At 41.6% G+C, this 25,440-nt stretch overlaps 2 protein-coding genes across 6 annotated transcripts in view; both read right to left on the minus strand.

The window, feature by feature from the left end:
- Window positions 1-5,871: 5,871 nt before the first annotated feature.
- On the minus strand, window positions 5,872-24,259 carry LOC125901641 (alpha-amylase-like). Its single transcript, XM_049597394.1, has 10 exons — window positions 20,349-24,259; window positions 13,081-13,255; window positions 12,478-12,624; window positions 11,833-12,030; window positions 11,406-11,645; window positions 7,609-7,742; window positions 7,161-7,383; window positions 6,944-7,065; window positions 6,683-6,808; window positions 5,872-6,115 (listed from the first exon to the last, which is right to left on the minus strand). The coding sequence occupies exons 1-10, from the start codon at window positions 20,591-20,593 to the stop codon at window positions 5,926-5,928; spliced, it is 1,800 nt and encodes a 599-aa protein (XP_049453351.1). The 5' UTR covers window positions 20,594-24,259; the 3' UTR covers window positions 5,872-5,925.
- The window catches only part of LOC125901639 (alpha-amylase), a 30,284-nt gene continuing 19,608 nt past the window's right edge, over window positions 14,765-25,440 (minus strand). For 2 of the 5 annotated variants that reach the window (XM_049597393.1, XM_049597390.1), the window contains exons 2-10: window positions 19,655-19,829; window positions 18,079-18,225; window positions 17,427-17,624; window positions 17,070-17,300; window positions 16,444-16,577; window positions 16,055-16,277; window positions 15,838-15,959; window positions 15,577-15,702; window positions 14,765-15,013 (exon numbers count right to left, since the gene is read on the minus strand). In XM_049597393.1, coding sequence (XP_049453350.1) covers window positions 14,824-15,013; window positions 15,577-15,702; window positions 15,838-15,959; window positions 16,055-16,277; window positions 16,444-16,577; window positions 17,070-17,300; window positions 17,427-17,624; window positions 18,079-18,225; window positions 19,655-19,822 — 1,539 coding nt within the window. In that variant the 5' untranslated portion in view covers window positions 19,823-19,829 and the 3' untranslated portion in view covers window positions 14,765-14,823. Of the gene's footprint in view, window positions 15,014-15,576; window positions 15,703-15,837; window positions 15,960-16,054; window positions 16,278-16,443; window positions 16,578-17,069; window positions 17,301-17,426; window positions 17,625-18,078; window positions 18,226-19,654; window positions 20,141-20,348; window positions 20,415-25,440 lie in introns of those variants that run through there. The other 3 variants (XM_049597391.1, XM_049597389.1, XM_049597392.1) reach the window with 3 other exon arrangements.

Raw genomic sequence — 25,440 nt, forward strand, 5'->3', positions numbered from 1 at the left:
ATGTTCAGAGGATTTATTGCATGCTGTTTTAGAAGTTAGGTGGCTAGTATTCCTGCTCGTTGCAATGCCCCCATCTGGACTCTAGTTTCTGGAAGGCAGGTGTCTGACTGATGGACATCGTGTACAAAACCAAAGCTGGCATTCCTTAAACTTTCCCATGAATAGTGGGGTATTTTATTTTATTGTATTTTAATTTTTATCTATTTTATTTATTTGGGTTATGTATGACCTGTGAATAAATAGGCTTTTTTTTTTTTTAATAAACTCAGCTGAGTTGCATTTTATGTCACTTTTTTGTCTTGTATTTTGTTATAATTTTGTAACACATACATTGTCAGTTTGATCTTTTCTTTCTTTTTATTTCTTAATGAGGTAGTCCGAATTACTTTTATTAGTAAGCTTTTGTTAACCAAACTAGATTTCTCCCTAAGGTAGCTTTGCTCTGGTTCAGCTTCTTCTAGTGTGAAGCAATTGGTAGCTTTTAAAGTAGTTTCACCAGGACTGGTGATTACATCCTCATTCATTTAATTTTACTTTCATTTGTAGGAAAAAATATAGTCATTGAGATTAAAATCCCCCTTCTTTATGAAAGATCTTGCCAACAAAGGCAGCACAAACACATAAATACAATATAAACAACATAAGGAGGCTAAGTCAACACTTACATGATATAAGAGTATGAAAAATATTCAGTCAGATGCATAAATAGTCCATCTGTAAATATAAGTTGCTATAGCATGTTGCCATTTTATGAAGGTCACTACATACAGATATGGAGTGACAGCTTTAAGCTGAGGAGGCTGGAAGCTTGACAAGACTCGTCAGTGACCATAAAATGGGTGAAGATTCCTGTCGAGTGCTCAGGGATCAATACCTCTCTGCGCTATGTCACAATGATTAGTTGAACAATTTGATGTTAATATCATACATACAAATAAACAATGCGCTGCTCACATTAACGGACAATGAAAGCAGGGTCTGTATCTGCTGGGAGCAAACACTGACAGCACAACATTATGCAGTTTTGCATGTATTAAGTTTGTATGAGAAATACGGTCATACATCATTCACCTCTTTTATACTGTCATTGACAGTATATATAATTCATGCTCAATTCTTCGAATTAAACATCAATCATGGATTCTTTTCGCATCTTGAATAATTCTGCGTTGAATTTCAAGCAGTGAGGAAATAAATTTCACAGAGAGCAAAATGTCTTGTGGACCTTTTTAATTCTGTTTTGGAGAAGCTCCTGTTTCACAGTTCTTGCTTCATTACTGCCCCCATGTGATGTAAAGCTGAATGTTACCAGGTACCACTTGGCTCAATGATATCATGATGTGCTGTGTTCATAGTTACTGCATCAAGTAAACTGTCGGCACCAATCAGACAGCTGTCATCATTAGAGTGAAATGATGCCCACTTAAGCCAACATTTTTTCTTTGTTCAAACTACTCAACATAAAGGTAACTATTTAGGATTGATTTGAAAAATTATTGTGTGTGAAAATGTTGAAAATCCCCTGGTCCTCGTCTTCACCAGAGCACTGCATGAACCTCACCTACACTGTCTTTTTGACTTTCTTGGAGCACTGTGAGAGACAGCTGAATAGATCCAAAAACTCAGTTGCTTCGTCTTTAAGTTGATGACTGTCTTTCTCCTTGGGTGATGTGACAGGCAGGTCTGGTGCACCATATGAAATATGAAACAGGATGGGGACACCGTTGACAGCCATGTCACAAAGCATCAGTGAGGATGACAGGACCAAAGACCCCGGTCTGCTACACTGACATCTCTGCAGCTAATCGGAAGGTACAGGCCCTCACAGCTGCCGGACCAAAAGATGGAGAGAGGGTCAATAATTTAGCAGTCGCAATATGTTGAGGGTAGTCCAACGCTAAGGTCTCCTTCCATCTTTCTCCTGCACTCTCTGTCACTTTGACTTTCTTGCTCGCACATTTTGTGAACAAAGATTCATCACCCCGGCGCGCGGTGCTGTAAATTCGACCGCAATACACAACGGCAAAGCTTCAGATACTCTCAGAGGTGAGCAGAATGCAGGTGTACAGTATAACCAATATATTACCTTTGCGTTGAATTCAAATCTGAATGTCTTGATCGAGACTCTGAAGTGGTCTAACACATCTATCTGTGTAATCTGAGTACGCATTACAATCTGTCCATGTTTACACTGAGTACACGTGAGTCAGTGCTACGTATGTCTTATCCTTTCCGTGAGGCATTAAAGACTTTCCCAGGTTTTCTCTACTCATGGGTCATGTTGCCATGACAACCGAGATGAGCTGAATGTTCTGGCAGGCATCACCTTTGCTGTCTCACCTCTGGTGGCTGGCACTCCACTGTCACCGGTCCAGAGCTGCTGACGGCAGGAACTCAGTAGGTGGGCTTGGAAGGTGGACACAGGGAGAAAGTGAGGGTGACGGAGATGGGCAGAGAGGGAGAGAGAGTGAGGAAGTAAGGATGGAGAGTTGGCTCATTGGCCCTCTGGGCCCCAGCGCTGCCCTAATGATGGATGCCAGCGTTGCACTCAGGTGAAACTGAAGTGGCTGCAGCGTGATGGCATGGAGTCGTCCCAGTGGAGGAGAAGAATACACAATGCGGGAAGGACATTCGCAGGCATCGCAGGTCTTGCTCAGGAAACTCACTGACCGTGTAACTGTCACATAAAACAGCTTTTGAAAAGCAGGGGGTTTTTTTTTTTAAGAAAAAGAAACACTCATAATTCAATAATTAAACCATTTCTTTGTTCTTCATAACTGACCATTCACTAAATCACTCCAATCATTACAGCAGCATGTGGCTCTGATAAGAATACTCATTAGAGCCTGAAGCCTTGTTTTTAGATTTTAGAAAGCTAAAGCATAAGCGCAAAGGTGTAAGGAATGGGATAATCAGTAGGCTCTATTTAACTCATCTATAGTGCATGGTCTAAAGTGCATTTAGGGTGGGTCAGGCTCTACTTTTGCTGATGCAAAAAAATGCACATAATCTGGGTGCAAAGTGCGGTGCAAGCAGGGTGCAAGGGGAAAAGGGGTTGTATTTAGTCCCTTAAATGACCATAGGTATGTTCTGGGCAAACATCAATTCAACCAGTCAAAGATTCAATTAGAGAGCACCTGGCACATAGCTATTTACATGGTTGATGATTTGGCAAACTGGAGAAGATCAAGATCAAGATTAACTTTAGAAGCTAGCTGTTTTCTGCTGAGAGTAGTGTAGTACAAACAGTAATGTCACTGCAGCAAATATTGTGAAACATTTAAGGAGCAAAACTTAAAACTATAGTGATAAACTTATCAGTCCCTCCAGGAATGTACGAAGTTGCGATCATAACAATTAACGCAAATTCAACCAATCTCTGTAAATTCTGCGTGACCATGCAGTTTTGTCCAATCACAGCAACTTTTACGCAATTTTGACCAGCTCCTGTGAGTTGCATAATCATAGCAATCTCCTTACAATGGATGTACGTCACAGAATTGACTCCCGTGTTTATGGTATGAAGATGCAGACGTGCGATTCTAAAGTCTCACATATACCAACAACAATTACTGCTAAAGATTGTGCAAAACAATTCCCAGATGTTCTTCATGAAAGCAAGGGTAAACTGTTTTGCACCCTGTGCAATATTGGGGTGGTACACAAACCAAAGTCATCAATTGACAAACACTTTTCTACTGTGAAACATATTCGGAGAATAGCTGTAACTAGCAGACCAAAGATCAGACAAATCATCGTAACAGCGCCTATTGCATCCAAATCTGTTGCAAGTGCTGAAACACTTAAGTTAGATCAAATATGCATAGTTGGAAGTAATGTTAGCATATTATAATTGCAAAGTTAGAGAGGTGTGGTTGCGTGACAAGCTGTGTGCGTGTGTGTTAATACGTGTGTGCCAGGATGGGAAATTAACTTTTCGGAATGTGAACGTCTGGCAGCCACTGACAGATATTTTCAAATTCAGTTCATTCAACTGTAAATCAGAAAGATTTTGCTTTTGTAAAAAAAGAGTACATCTGGGGGGCATTCCAAAAATAAGGCATATTTTGTTAGAATTTTGTGATCCTGAGCCTTTCTGGAAACACTCAGACCAGAGTTCAGTTGTATTCCCCCTGGAACAAGTTCCCTGTGTTTTTAATGAGTATTACAAAACAAAGCAAAAAAAAAAAACCAAACTTTTTTGCAATTTTCATTGTCTCCCGCAATTTCATGCAATGTCTCTTCAACAATTATGCATAAAACGTCGCACCTTTCATTGCAATTTTTTAGAAAAGCTGCATTTTAGGCCACAACAGTCCTGAAAAAAGCCTGCGGGATCCTGGGGGGGACTGACTTATAGATGTTACAAACAGAACAAAACTTTTAGCTTCTGACATAATTAAGTTAGGCTGTTCCTCATGGATAAATTCACACAGCATCTCTCTTAATGGGGGTCAGACAGCAGTTCTGCAGCTCTGCTCTCGTCTCTGCTATGTTCACATTTTCAAGAATGTAAGGAGGATTTTCCTCAACAAAAATATATTTTCTTTCACCTCCCACCCACCTGTGCGTCCCTGTTTGTGTGCATCAAGCGGAAGTGTACAAGTGTTGTGAACCCACCTATGTAGGTGCATATTACTATCTGAATAATGCACTCTTTAAATGGCAGGAAGATAACTGTGTTGTATCACTGACGCCAGATCAGGTTCAAAATAGCGATGTACCAACAATGCCCCTGAACACATTTCATTTTAAAACTGACACGCCCATGGGCACACAGATGGGTGCAAGTACATTTGCCACTTACAGGAAGTGGGTGCTGCCCATGAAAATGACAACTGCGTTGGTCTAACGCTAGCAATGACAGTTGCCCTGAGCTATGTGCAACTTTGCAGTGGATGTAAGAAAGACTCCAGTGTGTATCTGCTATTGTAAGCTACAAACAATAGCATGTCTGCCAAATTAGCTTCCTACTTATGGTAGCATTGTTGGATAAAGGGGACAGAAGTTAGCAAACCGTTTCAATTTACTGTAAGTCTGACTCTACCTTTGGTTTATTAGTATTGTCTGAGAAGCAAATTACTGTTCTGAACATTATTGGATTTTATACTGTAACTCTTGTTACCCTGGCCTTCAGTGTTCAAAATTTCTCACAGCTTATTAGCCTTTTAAATATCAATTAACTTCCCACAATGGCGGCAGAACCGTTGTCACTGCAAGGGCCTTTAAGGGAAACTTGAAGTTTGAACTACTTTTTGAACAGTTGATGGTCAAACAGTGGACTGACTGACTGACTGTTTTCATATAGTTCTTCATGCCTGCTCTGACCAGATTTGACTAACAGATGGACACATTTTCTGCATATCGGTGATTCATCTATGTTGCCCTTTAATTTTGCAAATATAGATGTAGGCACTGACACTTTGCAAATGATGCAGCCCCTCTCACACATGACAGCTGCTATGAATGGGGAGAACAGTTGATAGCTCAACAGGCCTGTACAATTTTATCAGGATTTGTGATGTTTATTTTTGTTCTTTCTCTGTGTGAATGCATCAATGGCGGAGGCTGAATTTTTATATTTTTTTCACTCAGTAGGGAGTTACTGTAGAGGGATGTTAAGGTTATGCGTTCAATAGTAAATTACCAAAACTTCTTAGCCCTTGGTGTTTCCTATGTATGTGATACTGCAGTCAGTTCAAAGAGAAACAGTTATGCAGAAGTCATATCCCAGTTGGTTTTGCTTACACACGCAACAGTGCAGTTTTTTTCTGAGCATTGTGAAATGTATGGTTTTCCTTTCTTTTGATCTGCAAGTTAAAAGTAAACTTAAAGTCAATGGCAAAAATAATTTGGCTCATTACAATCAAGTTCATCATTCAAGTCTGAACATAAGATTTATTGCTGAAGTTGTACATGATGTTTTTACAGCTTGGACTCAGCATGAATAGCAACGAAGGGGTCCTCATCTCTGTTGCTGATCTTGAAGTGGGCGTGGCCATCACCTCCGACATGGATCTGCTTACCAGTGCACCTGCTTCCTTCTTTCTGGCCAGAAATGACGTCGCAGTAGGTGCCACCGGGCATGCCAGTGTTCAGGGTCACATCCAGGTTCCTGAAGGTGAAGACAAGGTACAAGGTGCTGTTTGTAAAACCACCACAATGTCACAATAAACTGCAGTGTTACTGAAGCTGAGAGGATCTCCCTCTTATTTAGCTGTATTTTCTATTAAGGCAAGAGAAATAATAATGTTGTATTATTTGTTGGACGTTTTTCATAGTTGGATCTGAATTGTTTTTTTCCCTGTGTTTGTGGTGAACAGGTGGGGAAAGAACTTTTTCCAGGATCATTTTTCTGGGTTACTTTTTGTCAAGTGGGAACAGGTGGAAGTGTTTGTTGTTGTAGTACTTATTTTGGCCACAGGAGGCTGAAGTGTACCACTACCCCATGTTGTATATGGGACTTAAAGCATTCATGTTTCTTCATACACGCTAGACACAAGGTACATGCATTGTGTGTGCAGAGTGCAGAAAGATTATCCTGGCCAACCCTTTTTTTAATCTGTTCTCAAGTCATAAACACAGGAGAGAAAACAGTTTCAATCAGACTCAGAGAATGCATCACCCCAAGTTTTTTGTCACTTGCCCCTCTGGGCCTCCGTACAGAGTACATGGTCCTTACCAGTCATCATTGTTGAAGACAATGAATCCACGATACACACGGCCAAAGGCAACCTGGTTGCTCTGGTTGTCCCACCAGTTGGAGTGAGGCTGTCCATTGACCACATTGCGGAAAATAACCATGTTCCTAAAAGGGAGATATGACAAAATAAAATCATAAAGAATGATGTACATAGTTGTCACATCCATATGACCAAGCAGAAGTGAATGTTCTGTGTGTTCAGTCAACAGTTTACTGTCTCTTGTCTTTCTGAAGACTCACTTGATCTGACGCCATCTGTGCTCACACACCCATCCGTCTCCGCAGGTCTGGTCAGGGTTGATGGGAACGGGCTTGGTGGATCCATCACCATGGCTGGGAGGGCCCATCCAGTCATTCTGATCCTACAAAATAATGATGGATCAATGAGTTTAACAAAAATAGTTCCAAATACTATCTTTAACTTGCATTTTATTATAATTCTTAATGAAGAATCTACCTTTCCATTAACAATGTTTCGGTTCCAGCGGAAGCTAGACATCACTCTGGCTACTCCGTAAGGGTGGGCCAGCATGTAGCCGACAGCCATCTTGTAGAGCCTGGAGTCCCAGAAGGTGACAATGGATGCACCACCGGCACCGTGGCCTCTCTGGTTGTCGTGGTTGTCAACAAAGACGAGAGCATTGCCGTTGGGCATGAAACCCCATCCCTCTCCCCAGTTCCTGCACACAAGTATACACCTTAACTAATGAGGAGATCACCTCTAAAACATCCGAGTTTGGACAAAATGTTCTACCAGTTCTAATCAATTCATTTTGTCACAATCAACACTTAAAAAAAACTATATATCCAATTCAGCAATTCATGCAGAAAATGAGATTGATCTCATGCTTAAATAAATATTCTAATACATCATAATTCAGGCACACGGACAGATGTACACGTACTTGGTGTAAGACAGCTTCTCACCGTTCCATTTTCTGAAGACAGTTCCCAGTTTGGCACCATATTTGAACTCAGTCACCCTTCCCAGATGGAAGTACTCACTAGATGTGATGGGCTCACCTCCCAAATCAATAACCTAAAGGGAAATCATCACATAGGCCACATCATCTTACTATATAATGACGAAAACTCTGTCTGTGTCTCTGTTCCCCGTATTTCTCCTCACTGACTTGGTCAATCCATGTGGAATTTGGCACAGTGGTAGAGGGTCATGGAACAATGCGAATGAAGCAATATTACATCAGTTGGCCAAAGGGGGCGCTATAGCAACCGACTGAAATCGCAAACTTTGAATGGGCATATCTCATGCCCCGTATGTCGGAGAGACATGAAACTTTGCACAGAGATGCCTCTCCTCATGAGGAACAAATTTGCCTCAAGAACCCATAACTTCCAATGATATAGATTTTCCGCCATTTTGAATTTTTTGAAAAACACTTAAAATCGATCTCTTCCTAGGAAGTTTGACCGATCTGCATGAAACTGGGTGAACATAATCTAGGGACCAATATCTAAAGTTCCCTCTTGGCAAAAGTTGGAAAACTTACTAAAACTGAGCTTCTATAAGGCAATGAATATTGCGGAGGGCGTGGCTCATCACATAAAGGTGTATAACATCTCAAGGGTTTCAGCGATCACCACGCAACTTTGTAGGCATATGAACATTTTTACTAAGATACTTTTTTACTAGATACTTTTAAGATACTTGTACTAAATATGTGAACAGGCCTCAAGGTGACTGGAGAAATGTAACCCTAATTGGCAACTAGGTGGCCAGAAAAATGCTTAAAAATGGCTAAAATGCGACCAATCGCTGTGGCTCCCCCTGTGGCCGAATTTTTTTTTTTCTAATTTTTGGTATGACTAAATCACGGTATGGTATGCTGTACATAATCATGGAAACTGTCAGTGTGTCATTCTGTCAGTCAGTCATTCAGTCTGTCCCACATTTTTCTACTCACTGACGTGGTTAGTCTATGTAAAACTGTACATAGGCATTGAGGATTGGCATAGGTAGAAGGTGACAAATCTACCAATGGGTGTCGACTAGGCCATACTATTCAAAGTAGAGATGGTTTGGATTAGCTGCACCATATCAGTGAATATGGTGGATTGACCAAAAGTAATACCATTAGTATACTACTACTATTAGTAGACTTTTTTATTTTTTTTTTTTTATTCAACAGCAACAAGAACCATATTTCTCCTGTTAAACATTCATGTTGTAAGTGAAGACAGAGCACACTTATTTTGGCTGTTTACTACCTTTGCTATTTGAGTTTAAAACCTTCAGCTTTACCCTTTTATAAAGTAGCATCAGTATTACCTGTATTTTACAGCCGCTTGTCAACTAGTAATGTGCTGTTGGATATCAACATCTGCTCCCAGGGTGTGTATGTTTGCGTTTGTCATCTTGATTTCTGCGCTCATTTTCCCACAGCTCTGTTGACTGCTTTTTTGCGCTATTAGTCATACAATAAATACTGGTCATGTCTGTAGTTAGTACTCATCCAATCACATCCTGGTATGTACAGGAATTACTTTTACTGGGAGCATTTTGTTTTGGGTGGGGCCATGTTTGCCAAGTTGAAAGTTCATCCAGCCTTTTGGTTCAGCAAGTTAAACCAGTCAAAGACACAACTATCAGATGCCGAGGTGAGATAAGGACATTCAACGTGATGATATATGCATCAGTATATAGTGACAACTTTCACTTCACAGAGGACAAGAAAGAGTTTGGTGGATCTGAGCTTCAGGGGCTCTGAACCAGCACCATCTTCATCAGCCTCTCAAATGTGGAAGGGGTGTTGCGGAGCCTGAAGGGCATCACACGGAACTGCCAGAGACCTTGGCCAAAGGTAAATGCCTGGCCTCTGGCATCAACTCCAGCTGCTCTGCAGTGCAAGGTAGCTGAACCACTGTGATCCTGCAATGTGGCCCAGGGCATCATCGAGGCAGAGAAGAGGGGAAGAGTCCTTGCAGGTCACAGCGTTCAGTCTTTGGTAGTCAACACAGGACTGCCAGGTGGAAATGGCGGAACCAGTGTCTGAAAGGCCCGGCAAGGTTGTCCATCAATGAAATAGAGGAGGAAAAGTCCATGGGCACGACCCAGTCAACCAATCTGGCAATCGCCCTGGGTGGGGATTGTCTCCCTACGGTGCCACCCCCTCCTAGTTTCCTGACTGTGTGTCCAGCTGGGACAGCAGGGAGCCAGTGCACGGCAGTCTCTCGCTATGTGTCCTACTTCCCCACAATGGTAGCACAGCCAAACCCACGCTGACACGCGGAGCGACATACTCTGGCAGACAGTCCCTCTCATGTCATCTGGCTCCTCATCACTGATTTCAGCTTGTCACACCTGGTGTCTTATTGGATGTTGTGGCCTCAGCACTGCCTCCACTCTCTCTGCCTCCTCCAGGGCCCCATTGAAGGTTATTGGGGCTGGGATGTGGAGATGCTCCTTCCGCTGTTCTGGTGTGAGCCCCTGTATGAAGGCGTCCAGGGCTAGTTCCTCGCATGCAGCTGGGTCAAAGGTGGGGTACCCATGTTGTCTATTGAAGTCTGCAACATATGCTCCCAGGATTTCGCCCTCTCTGTGGCGCCAGTGAAACAACTGGTTACGCATGCTGTCTGTCGAGGTTGACCAAAGCATCTCTCCAGTGCCCCTGCCAAGGGTACATAGTCCTGCTGCTGGACTGGCATCTGGTCCAGTAATACCTGAAGCACCTTGCCTTCTTGGGCCAGGACCATATGGTCAGGTGTCTCCTCAGTGCTCCAACCATTTTGCCATGCTGCCCACCTGACCTTGGTGACTTAGGGCTCTGGTGGCACTGTGCTGGCACACCGTGGCAGCTTGAATATAAACTTTGGGGCATTGCAGTGGTTGCGGTGGAACACTGGTGATGACGCTGCGAGCTCCAGCTGGACCTCCTCAGTGACAGTGGGTCGGGTAGCATGGTTAGTTTCCACTCCCAGCAAGCCTCCAGGATGATGAAAGGGAGTGTTCTCACCGCACCCAAGTAAAGAAGCTTTGGAGCACTGGCACCATCTGGGGATGCTGTTCCGCTTTCTGGAGTTGAGGCCTCGCTGTAGGCTTGCTTCCCCAACACAGGGATGGCACAGTGGTTACTATGAGGTAAGTCTTCACAGATCCTTTGAATAAAGTTTTCCATCATCTGGAATTTCCCGTCTCTCTTTGTTGCCATATTATTTATACAGGTTCCTTCTTTTTGTCTTGCGCATAAAGAATGCCCCTTCTGACACCAATGTGGCACCCTCTATTTCACAGCAGACAATCAATCAATTCGATCAGTTTTATTTATAAAGCCCAATACCACAAATAACAATTTGCCTCAGAGGGCTTAACAGCATACGACATCTCTCTGTCCTTTGGGCCCTCAAAACAGATAAGGAAACCCCCCCCCCCCCCCAAAAAAAAACCCTTTAAAAAAACAAAAACAAGAAGTAGTTACGAACACCGTCAATCTCTATTGACATGTAACAAATGAAAATAATAGCCAACTCACTAATGGTGCAAACTATAAACAGACACACTATGGACAATAACAAAAAAATGACATTTGCATTGTGAAACAAAAAACAGCAAACTGCAAGCTACTCAGTCCAGAATGATGGGAATAGTGGGCGTAGCTACAATATGACAATTTTTTTTCTTCTGTCTTTATTACATATTTTAGCATTTCTGTGTGGAAATCAAGTAAACTTAAGAAAAAAAAACATAAAACAACTCCTGGAAGATGAAAGGTCTGGAACAACCAGGGAACCACTTGGTGTTGAGGTTATGCAGGCGACCGTAGATGGCAGACAGGTCACCGGGCCACATGTGTTTGCAGGCATCCACTCTGAATCCAGCCACACCCATGTCAATCAGCTTGTTCATGAAGTCAGCCACCTTGCCCTGGACGTACTCTTTCTCCAGGGCGAGGTCAAGCAGACCAACCAGACGACAGTCACGCACCTGGAACAGTAAGTATGCATTTAGATCGCCGTTTAATTATTCTTCTTGTTCAAAATCCATTCTTGTGATAGGAATGGTTCTTTGTATGGGTCCTTGAATGGGATGAAAAAGTACTGTAAAATTTAATAATAATAATAAACCAAAAAATTACATGATTAAATCAGTGTTTTTGAGTAATATTCATTACCTGATTGGCATCACCATAGTTCTCAATATTGCCACTGCCAGTCCTGCATTTGTGGTCATTGAAGTCCCAATGAGAGAAGGGAACACTGGGGAAGTCCTTCCTGTTAGCACTGAACCAGCCTCCGCATGAGGAGTGGGCACCCTCTCCACTGCCAGCTCTGCACATGTGATTGATGACAGCGTCCACATAGATGTTGACCTATGGGTAGATACAGGATTGTAGGTGCAACACAACTTATCAACACCTCTCCTCTATCCACCTTCACTTTCACTTCTTTCCTATAGCATGTTAAGTTCATTCTCGGGTTACAGGAATACGTCAAAGCTGCGCTGCTCACTGTTGAGTCACTGTGATGTTGGTGGGCCAGGAACTGAAGCATAACATTTTAACATAAAAGCACCAACTAAATGTCTAGGTGTGAATGAATATCTCTCAGGACAGAGGTATGAATACATAAAATTGTTCAATTTCATGAATGCCAGGTGTCTGTTGTTATTAAGCAGTTTGATTATGATGGATGTAGCATCAAGTGTTATGCAATGTATCTAAAAATAATTTGTTGTCTTATACGAGGCTGTCGATTTACGATTTGCTGTGGAACGCAGAATTGTTCCTAATGTCTTTGAGTAAATCACTGTAGTTTACCCCAACGTTGTTGCATCTGGTGATCATGTCCCTCAGCTCGTTCTCATTGCCGGATCTGGAGCACAGGTTGTAGCCGGTTGGTTGGTATCTCTGCCACCAGGGCCTCCAGGGACTGTTCAGCACAATGTGCTCATTTGGAGGGGAGATCTGAGCAACAGAGACACATTACAGTAAACATCACTTTTAACATAGGAGCTGTCTGCGGACGGAATCACTGTTAAATGGAGTTCTATATATCAACAATGTGATATACACACTACAGCAATTTTACACATGAACTTTAAGTTAATCATCACGAGGGCTGCTACTCAGCATGTGAGTACATGTAGCTGAAATCACCTGATTTTACTTATGTGATCTATTTGTTAGAATTCAGAATAAAAATATCACACGCTTACGGGCTTTTACATTTAATGGTTTAGAGTTTGTGACACCATGAATGTTGTCTATAGCTATGTTGACATTATCATTTTTGCCACCTGTGTGCCTAGACGTCTTCAACATACAGCTTGATTGCACACGCCTTATCTCAGAATAGAAAAAAAGAAGACATTATTCTGCTTCTCTAGCCTAGCAAACTATGCTGTCTTCAGCCATACATACCTGAACTCCAACAAAGCCATTTGGACCCAAGAAGCGCTCACACTCTGCAGCGATGTCCGCCCAGCGCCACTCAAACAGGTGGACGATGGCCGTCCTGCCGTGCTTGGTGTGGGGGTTGTGCTGGGCGAGGCCGAGCCCGAACAGAGCCACCAGAATGAACAACTTCATGCTTTCCCTGAATGAGCGAGAAAACAACACTCACCTGCTGCCTCACTGTTAGTATTTATGCTCATTTTCTCTCCCTGCTGGACCAATGAGAGACTGGCAAATATCAGCATGGGGGTTAAACAGGTGCTTCTTTCTCATGGCTTCCTCCCTTTTGTTTTTTTAGAAATTAATAGACTCTAGGCACGTAGAGGCTGGAAACATGAGGTGTGCATAATATCTTTATCCAAATGTAAAAACAAGTGGCTTAAAGAGACTGGAAATATGCCAAAGATCCTAAAGCGTTATGTTCTGACAGTGACATGCAATTCAGTTGATCTTCTCTGCAGGTCAAAACAAACTGAAAGTCAAAGTTCAAAGGATCACATTTGCCTTGTCATGTGGTGGTAATTTCAATGATTCAATAGTAACACTACCCTTGCAAAAAAGAAGTTTATTCAAGTATGCGATTAGTATACTTCCTTTTAACTAAAAAATAAGAGTATACTTTCAGTTTACTTTTATGTACTTATCAGAGATAAACTTACCAAGAGTATACTTATGAATACTTGGCTTAGACTGACAAGTATAAAAAAAGTCAAAGTATATTTTGCTTATACTTGTACTTAATATTTTGATTGAGATATACTAAAGGGAAGTATAGCTAAGAATTCTTGCCCTATACAGAGTGTTTAAGTATCCCAGATAGCATGGTGTCTGATTCAGTGGTGAAACTCCATCTGAATTGTCTTTGTTAAGGTTAAATATTCAAGGCTAAATAATATGCAATCAATGTTGATAACTCTTTGCTTTTGAAATTTGGAAATGACAGCACTAAATTCATGCTCCAGATGTAACACGGACCTGTCGGTTTTCAGTATCAGTTGAAGAAATCCACATCTGTGCATCCCTACTATAAAGGGTACTTGAAGTCTGAGAAACAATACTTTTTGAAAAGTTGATGGTCAAACAATATCATCATATCATTCTTCATGCCTGCTCTGACCAGATTTGACTAACAGATGGACACATTTTCTGCATATCAGTGATTCATCCGTTGCCCCTTAATTTTGCAAATATAGATGTAGGCACTGACACTTTGCAAATGATGCAGCCCCTCTCACACATGACAGCTGCTATGAATGGGGAGAACAGTTGATAGCTCAACAGGCCTGTACAATTTTATCAGGATTTGTGATGTTTAATTTTGTTCTTTCTCTGTGTGAATGCATCAGTGGCAGAGGCTGAATTTTTATTTTATTTACTCAGTAGGGAGTTACTGTAGAGGGATGTTAAGGTTATACGTTCAATAGTAAATTACCAAAACTTCTTAGCCCTTGGTGTTTTCTATGTATGTGATACTGCAGTCAGTTCAAAGAGAAACAGTTATGCAGAAGTCACATCCCAGTTGGTTTTGCTTACACACGCAACAGTGCAGTTTTTTTCTGAGCATTGTGAAATGTATGGTTTTCCTTTCTTTTGATCTGCAAGTTAAAAGTAAACTTAAAGTCAATGGCAAAAATAATTTGGCTCATGACAATCAAGTTCATCATTCAAGTCTGAACATAAGATTTATTGTTGAAGTTGTACATGATGTTTTTACAGCTTGGACTCAGCATGAATAGCAACGAAGGGGTCCTCATCTCTGTTGCTGATCTTGAAGTGGGCGCGGCCATCACCTCCGACATGGATCTGCTTACCAGTGCACCTGCTTCCTTCTTTCTGGCCAGAAATGACGTCGCAGTAGGTGCCACCGGGCATGCCAGTGTTCAGGGTCACATCCAGGTTCCTGAAGGTGAAGACAAGGTACATGCTGTTTGTAAAACCACCACAATGTCACAATAAACTGCAGTGTTACTGAAGCTGAGAGGATCTCCCTCTTATTTAGCTGTATTTTCTATTAAGGCAAGAGAAATAATAATGTTGTATTATTTGTTGGACATTTTTCATAGTTGGATCTGAATTTTTTTTTCTCTGTGTTTATGGAGAACAGGTGGGGAAAGAACTTTTTCCAGGATCATTTTTCTGGGTTACTTTTTGTCAAGTGGGAACAGGTGGAAGTGTTTGTTGTTGTAGTACTTATTTTGGCCACAGGAGGCTGAAGTGTACCACTACCCCATGTTGTATATGGGACTTAAAGCATTCATGTTTCTTCATACACGCTAGACACAAGGTACATGCATTGTGTGTGCAGAGTGCAGAAAGATTATCCTGGCCAACCCTTTTTTTAATCTGTTCTCAAGTCATAAACACAGGAGAGAAAACAGTTTCAATCAGACTCAGAGAATGCATCACCCCAAGTTTTTTGTCACTTGCCCCTCTGGGCCTCCGTACAGAGTACATGGTCCTTACCAGTCATCATTGTTGAAGACAATGAATCCACGATTACCACGGCCAAAGGCAACCTGGTTGCTCTGGTTGTCCCACCAGTTGGAGTGAGGCTGTCCATTGACCACATTGCGGAAAATAACCATGTTCCTAAAAGGGAGATATGACAAAATAAAATCATAAAGAATGATGTACATAGTTGTCACATCCATATGACCAAGCAGAAGTGAATGTTCTGTGTGTTCAGTCAACAGTTTACTGTCTCTTGTCTTTCTGAAGACTCACTTGATCTGACGCCATCTGTGCTCACACACCCATCCGTCTCCGCAGGTCTGGTCAGGGTTGATGGGAACGGGCTTGGTGGATCCATCACCATGGCTGGGAGGGCCCATCCAGTCATTCTGATCCTACAAAATAATGATGGATCAATGAGTTTAACAAAAATAGTTGCAAATACTACCTTTAACTTGCATTTTATCATAATTCTTAATGAAGAATCTACCTTTCCATTGACAATGTTTCGGTTCCAGCGGAAGCTAGACATCACTCTGGCTACTCCGTAAGGGTGGGCCAGCATGTAGCCGACAGCCATCTTGTAGAGCCTGGAGTCCCAGAAGGTGACAATGGATGCACCACCGGCACCGTGGCCTCTCTGGTTGTCGTGGTTGTCAACAAAGACGAGAGCATTGCCGTTGGGCATGAAACCCCATCCCTCTCCCCAGGTCCTGCACACAATTATATGATTTTACTAATGAGGAGTTCACCTCTAAAACATCCGAGTTTGGACAAAATGTTCTACCAGTTCTAATCAATTCATTTTGTCACATTTAGCAAGTTCAAAATTATGTCCAATACATCATAATTCAGGCACACGGACAGATGTACACGTACTTGGTGTAAGACAGCTTCTCGCCGTTCCATTTTCTGAAGACAGTTCCCAGTTTGGCACCATATTTGAACTCAGTCACCCTTCCCAGATGGAAGTACTCTTTAGATGTGATGGGCTCGCCTCCCAAATCAATAACCTTGGAGGAAATCAACACATAATCCACATCATTCATACTATTCAAAGTAGATATGGTTTGGATTAACAGCACTGTATCAGTAAATATTGTGGATGACAAAAAGTAATTCAATGAGTAAGATTTTTTTTTTACTCAACAGTAACAAGGACCATATTTCTGCTGTTAAACATTCATGTTGTAAGTGAAGACAGAGCGCACTTATTTTTGGAGACTGTTTTGGCAGCTTACTGCCTTTGCTATTTGAGTTGAACACTTTCAGCTTTACCCTTTTAAAAATTTAGCACCAATATTACCCGTATTTTACAGCCGCTCGTCAACTAGTAATGTGCTCTTGGATATCAACATCTGCTCCCAGGGTGTGTATGTTTGTGTTTGTCATCTTGATTTCTGCGCTCATTTTCCCACGGCTCTGCTGACTGCTTTTTTTGCGTTATCAGTTACACAGTTGTGGAAATCACGTAAACTTCAGATAAACATTTCAAAACAACTTACCTCCTGGAAGATGAAAGGTCTGGCGCCACCAGGGAACCACTTGGTGTTGAGGTTATGCAGGCGACCGTAGATGGCAGACAGGTCACCGGGCCACATGTGTTTGCAGGCATCCACTCTGAATCCAGCCACACCCATGTCAATCAGCTTGTTCATGAAGTCAGCCACCTTGCCCCGGACGTACTCTTTCTCCAGGGCGAGGTCAAGCAGACCAACCAGACGACAGTCACGCACCTGGAGCAGTAAGTATGCATTTAGATCGCAATGTAATGATTCTTCTTGTTTACAATGAGTTATTGTGATAGGAACGGTTCCTTTTATGGGTCCTTGAATTGAGTGTTTTTGAGTAACATTCATCACCTGATTGGGATCACCGTAGTTCTCAATATTGCCACTGCCAGTCCTGCATTTGTGGTCATTGAAGTCCCAGTGGGTGAAGGGGATACTGGGGAAGTCCTTCCTGTTAGCACTGAACCAGCCTCCGCATGAGGAGTGGGTACCCTCTCCACCGCCGGCACCGCACATGTGGTTGATGACAGCGTCCACATAGATGTTGACCTATGGGTAGATACAGGATTGTAGGTGCAACACAACTTATCAACACCTCTCTTCTATCCACCTTCACTTTCACTTCTTTCCTGTGGCAAGTTAAGTTCATTCTCGGGTTACAGGAATACGTCAAAGCTGCGCTGCTCACTGTTGAGTCACTGTGATGTTGGTGGGCCAGGAACTGAAGCATAACATTTTAACATAAAAGCACCAACTAAATGTCTAGGTGTGAATGATAATTCCTTAAGACAGAGGCATTAATTCATTACAGTGTTCAAAATTTCTTGTGTTCTAAAATTATTAAATTATTAAACAGCTTGATTATGATGGATGTAGCGTGAAGTGTTATGCAATGTATCTGTTTAGAATTTGTTGTCTTATACGAGGGTGTAGATTTACGAGGTGCTGTCAAACGCAGGAGGGCATTGTTCCTAATGTCTTTGAGTAAATCACTGTAGTTTACCCCAACGTTGTTGCATCTGGTGATCATGTCCCTCAGCTCGTTCTCATTGCCGGATCTGGAGCACAGGTTGTAGCCGGTTGGTTGGTATCTCTGCCACCAGGGCCTCCAGGGACTGTTCAGCACAATGTGCTCATTTGGAGGGGAGATCTGAGCAACAGAAACACATTACAGTAATTATCACTTTTAGGAATTGTCTGCAGACAGAAGATCACTGTTACATTGGGTTCTAATACCAACAACATGCTGTACAGTCCAGCGACTGTACACATGACTTTCAGTTTAATCATCATGCAGATGACTACTCAGCATGTGAAAACAAGATCACATCATCAGGGTTATTTCAGGGAGGGCTAATGCTGCAATCCATTGCAAGTCAGTAGTCAATATTTCTGACACGGTATTCCCAACTTCTAATTAAGATGTGTCCCAGAGCATTTGCTCAGGAAAACATGGATGCCCGCAGCAAACTGATGTTTGTATGTCAACACTCTCTGAGCTTCTCAAGCATCTACAGTGGACCTACATCAGTTACCGCAGCACCATTTGGAAAGAGAGATGGCGAATTGAATAAGTCCACTGTTTTGCTTGTCTGCTCATTAAAATAACTCAACAGCTCAAAACTGTGTAAACGGGTGCTGGGTGTAATAGTGTGGACCACTGCAGCCGGTAGTTGTTGTGAGCATTCGTTTTGTGGCTGGAGATGCAGATAACTGAACAGAACATGTAAAAGTAAAATCAGTGATGAAAATGTCATTTTGCTCAGCTCAGTGTGTGTGCCGCTGTGTTGCTGTGACGTCAAGTGTGTCTTTGTCGGTGATCTAGCTGGATCTTGCCCAAGTTTCCACCTTGGAATTCTGACTTGAATAACTTTTTTAATTCAGTAATTTAATTTTGCAATCTGAGTACAATGGATTGCAGCTGGATAAAAGACACTACAGAGGAGCATTATGGGAAATGCTGTTTTTTGGAGCTTGATCCATACTAAAATTCAGAATATGTCTGTTTCTGATGGTTTCATTTCTGGAGTTTTACTCTTGTGAGTCCTCCAACTTTATGGAAGTGAAGTAATAAATGACTGGAGTACCCCTTTAAATTTCAGTGAAGGGGAAGAGACTGATTGAGGCTGTCGAATCCTTCTAACAGGCCATAAGGCAACATTAGTCTTCTTATTTCATATTTTATATCAGCCTTAACAAAAATATGCTCAACCTCCTGCTAATGTTGGTTTTCTTTATTGATTTAAATGAAAGTTTTATTGTTTGAAATGAACCATTCTTTATACACAGAAACTGGCTGAAGAAAACAACAGTGAAATTCAAAGCAAGAAGCAACTTTTCTGTGTATGTGTAGCTGGAATCACCTGATTTTACTTATGTGATCCATTTGATATAATATAACAAATGTCTATAGCTATGTTGACATCGTTTTTGGATATGTCAAAAATATGCCACCTGTGTGCCTAGAGCATCCCAAACATGCAGCCTGATTGTACACACCTTATCTCAGAATAGAAAAAAAGAAGACATTATTCTGCTTCTCTAGACTAGCAAACTATCCTGTCTTCAGCCATACATACCTGAACTCCACCAAAGCCATTTGGACCCAAGAAGCGCTCACACTCTGCAGCGATGTCCGCCCAGCGCCACTCAAACAGGTGGACGATGGCCTGCCTGCCATGCTTGGTGTGGGGGTTGTGCTGGGCGAGGCCGAGCCCGAACAGAGCCACCAGAATGAACAACTTCATGCTTTCCCTGAATGAGAGAGAAAACCACACTCACCTGCTGCCTCACTGTTAGTATTTATGCTCATTTTCTCTCCCTGCTGGACCAATGAGAGACTGGCAAATATCAGCATGGGGGTTAAACAGGTGCTTCTTTCTCACGGCTCCCTCCGTTGTTTAGGAACTAGTAGACTCTAGGCACGTAGAGGCTGGAAACATGAGGTGTGCATGTTTTTATCCAAATGTAAAAACAAGCAGCTGAAAGAGACTGAAAATGTGCCAAAGATCCCGAAGTTCTTTGATTTATTTTCTGATGGTGATATGCACTGAAGTTGATCTTCTCTGCAGGTCAAAACAAACCGAAACTCAAGAGTCACATTTGCTTTGTCATGAGTCAGAAACTTCTATGATTCAGTAACACTAGCCCACAAAACCATTCTTTCCTGACTTTAAACATTACCATAATACCATGTTGAGTGATTAATGACATTCATTGATTCTTACACTGATTCAAATGTAAAGAAATTAGAAAATAAAATAAAGCTCTTACCTCTTAGAACAAGAGAGGTTAGATTCATCCCGCTTCAGTATTTGTTCATGCAGTTCAATAACCACAAGATGTTGCAACAGTTTAAACTTTCCCTGAGCTACCAAACTTTGATTCTGAACCAAATCAATGTGGGGCAAAGCAAATAAAACGCTGAGGAAGTTCTGTGTGAAGTTTTGTTGTATGACATGTGTTTGTTGGGGAATTATGGGGCAAATAGGTACAAGTCGAAAATAGAGACATGACATTTGCTAAGTTTATAGCTAGTCAAGTGTTAGTGTTTATGAAATTTGGCTTTTAGTCCTAAATGTTGAATAACAGTGATAACAGTGAGTTTAGCTGTGTCCAGGAGGCAAATAGCAGTATTTATCTAATGAAAAATGATCATCTTTATTCAAGTATCAATCACTGTGTGTGCAAAAATGTGCCTGTATTCTTGACCTCGAATTAAGGTTTCATGATCTCACACACACGCGCAAAGGTTACGGATGCAGCAGTTACAAAACATGCCATGTCCTTGTGTAACATCACCGTGTTATTATCCACTTTTTATCACGGCAAACCAACGTAGATAAGCTGCGCTCGGGTGAGAAAGGGCAGGAGGTCAGATAAGTGTACAAAAAAGTTTACTAAACCAGCCCTGACAAAACATGAGCATTTTCCCATGATGGGCTTCAAATGTGACCCTAAGCTTCGTTACTGTATGTGGGTTAAGGGTCAAGTACGAAAGATTTTGAATGCAGGACTTTAACTCGTAATGTATTTTTGTGTGGTGTTGCTAAAATATCTCGGTACTTCTTCTATCACTGCCTTTCTACTTGTTTACTGTAAGTACAGTACTTCACAGTACACGTGACCATACACTGCTGGATGCTCATTGTCCCTTTTCATAGCAGCATTTATGCTACATGACTTAAATGTCCTTACAGTTTATACAGTAGAGTACTGACAGATCAATTGTCAGTGAAAGCTTCTGAGTGTACATATTAACTATTATGTTTTATTTGGGGTCCTTGAGACACTTGGCCATTGGTTCTCAACCTTTTTCATGTTACCCTGAATTGATACACATTAGGTAAAAGACCCACATTTAATGAGGTCAGTTGGCTACCCCACCTGGGCCTTCGTAAACACCTCAAAAAGACCCAGAGCAGACAGAGAGGTAAGGACACAAAAACGAAACAACATTGTCGGCCCTTATGTCGCAGGAGTATCTGACAATCTCAAACACCACATGTGGACTTTAAACCCGGTAACACACTGAGACAGAAACTTGTCCACCCAAAGGACAGAACACCCAGACATTAGTAGAGTAATGTAGTGTATGCAGTTCAGTGCAGCCAGGAATGCACAGAGTTATACACTGGCGAAACTAAACAAACCACTTCACAAGCGCATGGCACAGCACAGGAGAGCCAGCTCCTCAGGTCAAGACTCATGATCCACTTACATCTAAAGGAGAAGGGACAGTCCTTTGTGGACAGCAACGTGCACATATTTGCCATATTTGCCATCTACTTCAAACTGGACCGACCATCGTTAAACAGAGGGGATGGCCTACGACACCACTTATCACCCACCTACAATGCTGTCTTGGGATCCCTTCCCAGACGACTTCACACCCATTCACCCCTGGTCCCACCTGACCCTAACGACTCACATGGTGGCCAGGTGGGTCAATGACTCACATTGTGACGTTAACGACTCCGAAACTAAGAGCTTGACAAGGGTCAACACCCACACGGGGTTTAGAGCCTGCAACTCCGTACCAGTCATTTAGAACTGAAGAAGCTTCTGGGAGAGAGGTGAAACATCTTCAAGAAACACAAGCAAGTCCAGTTGTCTACGATATAGCACTTATGATCACATTTAATAAGGTTTCCCTTCAGGGCCTTCCAGTTTAAACGATTTTGGTTGTTAGATGTGATCAAGACCATATTTCTATTGTTGTCAGCTACAGGTGAGGAAATAACTGTGGAGGAAGTGAAAGCTCAGGTCAGAATAATCTGTTTTTGAAGTCACATGAACTGAAATTTATGGATCTGTTGGATTTTAAAAGGGCTCAAGTCATGTACCAAGCAAGACGTAACTTCCTACCTGGCAACATACAAAAAATGGACAGAGAGTCGGGGTATAACTTAAGAGGTATCTAAATTTGAAACGTTGTTTTTGCACCACTCTGGAAAGTATGTATCTGTGTGTGTGTGTGTGTGTGTGTATCAGTTTGTGGGGTGATCTTGTGGAACACACTGGGTGAAGAAATGAAATGAAGTAAAGATATCAGACAGTTTTAAAAGAGGCACAAAGACAGTATCTCCACAAGGGGCAGAGATGATTAAAGGGAATGTAAAGCGTACTCAGGGTGAAACTGTTGTCAGCATTCTCTATTTGTATTTGTTTTATAAATGGGGTAATATTGGTTATCAGATATTAAGAAGTGCAGTGGTGTGAATGTGTGGTTGATTAATGGTGAGGAGAGTGTATTTATGTAATAGTTTGATTAGTGATGGATTAGTATAGTGGGATAGGGGATAGGGCTGGACAAGCATGTTGCGTCTCCCTTGTCCTTTTTGGACATGAAATGTTAATTTATGTTTTGCATTGTAAGTCTGTTCATGATTTATCGTTTGTCTCTGTTTTGTAGGGTTTTTTCTACAGTATTTCTATTTTATTTAATTTTTTGAAATGTTCAAAATAAATAAATCAAATCAGAGTAGTCACTGTTGTTACTCCTGCCCACACTGGACTCATTTATATGGTGAATTAAAACATGAAAATAAACTATTGCCCATTTTTCTGGGGAACTCCTGAAACTCCCTTAAGGACTCTTGGGGGTCCCTGGACGCCTGGTTGAGGACCACTGACTGCAGCCCTCCGCTCAAAAAACACACTTTACACTGTTTTATTATACTGACACTTAATTTTCCTATTTCTATGAAAATAACATATGAACATTAATCTGCCTGTCTAAGTGTATCTGACCTTTTGGTAAATACACTATGTGTTTTTGCATAGCTCACATAATGAAATGCTTTGGTGTAATATCAATGCTCTGTGGTCATTTACAAATTTTGTCACATTTATTAAATGTGCAAGTAAAAAACAGTACTTATATTGGGATTCATTAAAGTCAGAGGGGAAAAAAAGATTTATTTTTCATTTGTTGTTTGTATTCTTAAACAAACAGCAGTCTGACTCCAAAAATAAGGAATAAAAGAGATTACAACAACACACAAGAGTTAAAATTCTGTCTAAATGTGGAGTCATATTAGCTGTCCTGAGAGGCTTGTACCACCACATGGCACTGTTACATTATAACTGCCACTCTAATGTTGCTGATAGCTCTGGGCAGCATGTTATAATGGTTATGATGGGATGCACTTTCATATAACAATAGCTCCCCCAATGGTTCTTGAGGGAAACTGCTTCATTTAAAACACAGCCAGCACGTGTATGTACAGTACATTCTGTATTTCATTTTGTGCCAACCTCGTGTCCTTTAACATCGTCTCTCCCTTAAGTAACTTTACTCAAACGTGTGTTTACTGATATGTGCACATGATACATTTGTGCATGATACATAATGCATTAATTAGCTGGTGATAAAGCATTAAAATTGGGGAAATCATTATAGAAATGATCATAAACTACTAGTTTTGTCTTTGAAACAATCTGTAACGACTGTAATGGATTGTGTCCCTACTTGTTGCTCAATAAGGAGAGCATTACAGCAGCAAAGCAGCAATAAGATGGTTCACTGCCAAAAAACAAACACCACAAAAATGTATGTGTCTGTTTCGCTGTGGGTGCACTGCATAAAAAAAGGCAGTAAATGCCACACTGACTGCAGGTTTGTGTGTGTTGCAGCTTTTGTAAATAAAGCCTGGTGTGCTTCATCATGCCTCATCCCACCTGCTTACTATCTGACCCAGCTCCTGCCCCTCCCGTCCCCCCTGCGGAGAGTGTGTCAAACGGACATCTGACCTGCCTTACTGGGTTTCGTTCTGGGTCACTCCTCCCAGTGAGTCTGTGGGTCACCCGCATGTAAAAGTGAAGGGGCCCCGACACGTTTGTGGTGGAAACACTCACTAATAACTCATCTCGGCGTAGACTGTGAGTGTTGACACATAAGGACTAAGGGGATAAAGATCTAATTTTACAGTGCAGGTTTTGCTCTCAGGTTGCAATGCCCTGTTCTCTGGTGTTGTTTGAAGCCGTAGTAACAGGCCATGGCAAAAGCAGTACACAAATCTTTTCTATTTGTTAATCTTTATCTGAACAGTAACATCAAAGCTAAGTTCATTAGTAATTAAGAAATGTCTTGTTTTTCTTTTTGTCATTTTAATTTTTTTGTGGCTCTTTCAGGGCCAAAATAGGAACAATATTTTTCATCTGCAATATCTGAATTTTTTTTTTTTTTTTTTTGACCACTTGGGGGCAGCAGAAACAAGTTGAAATACTGGACAAAGCTACTGTGACATCAGACATTGGTTTGTGGACTGCTGTTCTGAAGCCTCAAGTTTGGTTTTTCAGCTGTCGTCATTTTGGTTATTTGGAGCCACAAGTGACCATTTTTAGACGAGAGGGTGGAGCTGACTCTTAGACTCTTAGACTGTTGCGTCACCTCACAGACAGCCCGTCACTCAAGCGACCCTTTAAATATGCATAATGTTATATCTTAATAAAATGTAAACAGGTGAGTTATACAAAAATTAACCCCTTTCAATTATCATGAACAGGGAAATTAGTTATAAAGACCAATAGTACCAGGGTGTGAACGTTTATTTCTGCTGTAACGTCGGTCATTTTAACATGAGGGTCTATGGGGATTGACAGGCTCAGCCAGCCTCAAGTGGCTGTTCAAAGAACTGCACTTCTGTGTCGGCTTCTTTCTTCAGCCCTGGAGGATGCCGCTTGATGGATAGTGGACCTTTTAGCAAACAGTTGTATGTGTACATCCAGAAGTTTCAGAACAATATTATCATACATTTGTTTTCGGTCTTGACAAACTCTTGTGGGAAATACCTAACTTTTTAGCTGCTTAATGCTCCACTACATGTATGGTCACCAGGAAAAAAAAGTTGCCTATTGTGGC

The sequence above is a fragment of the Epinephelus fuscoguttatus genome, linkage group LG15 (assembly GCF_011397635.1).
Source record: "Epinephelus fuscoguttatus linkage group LG15, E.fuscoguttatus.final_Chr_v1".
Lineage (NCBI taxonomy): Eukaryota > Metazoa > Chordata > Actinopteri > Perciformes > Serranidae > Epinephelus > Epinephelus fuscoguttatus.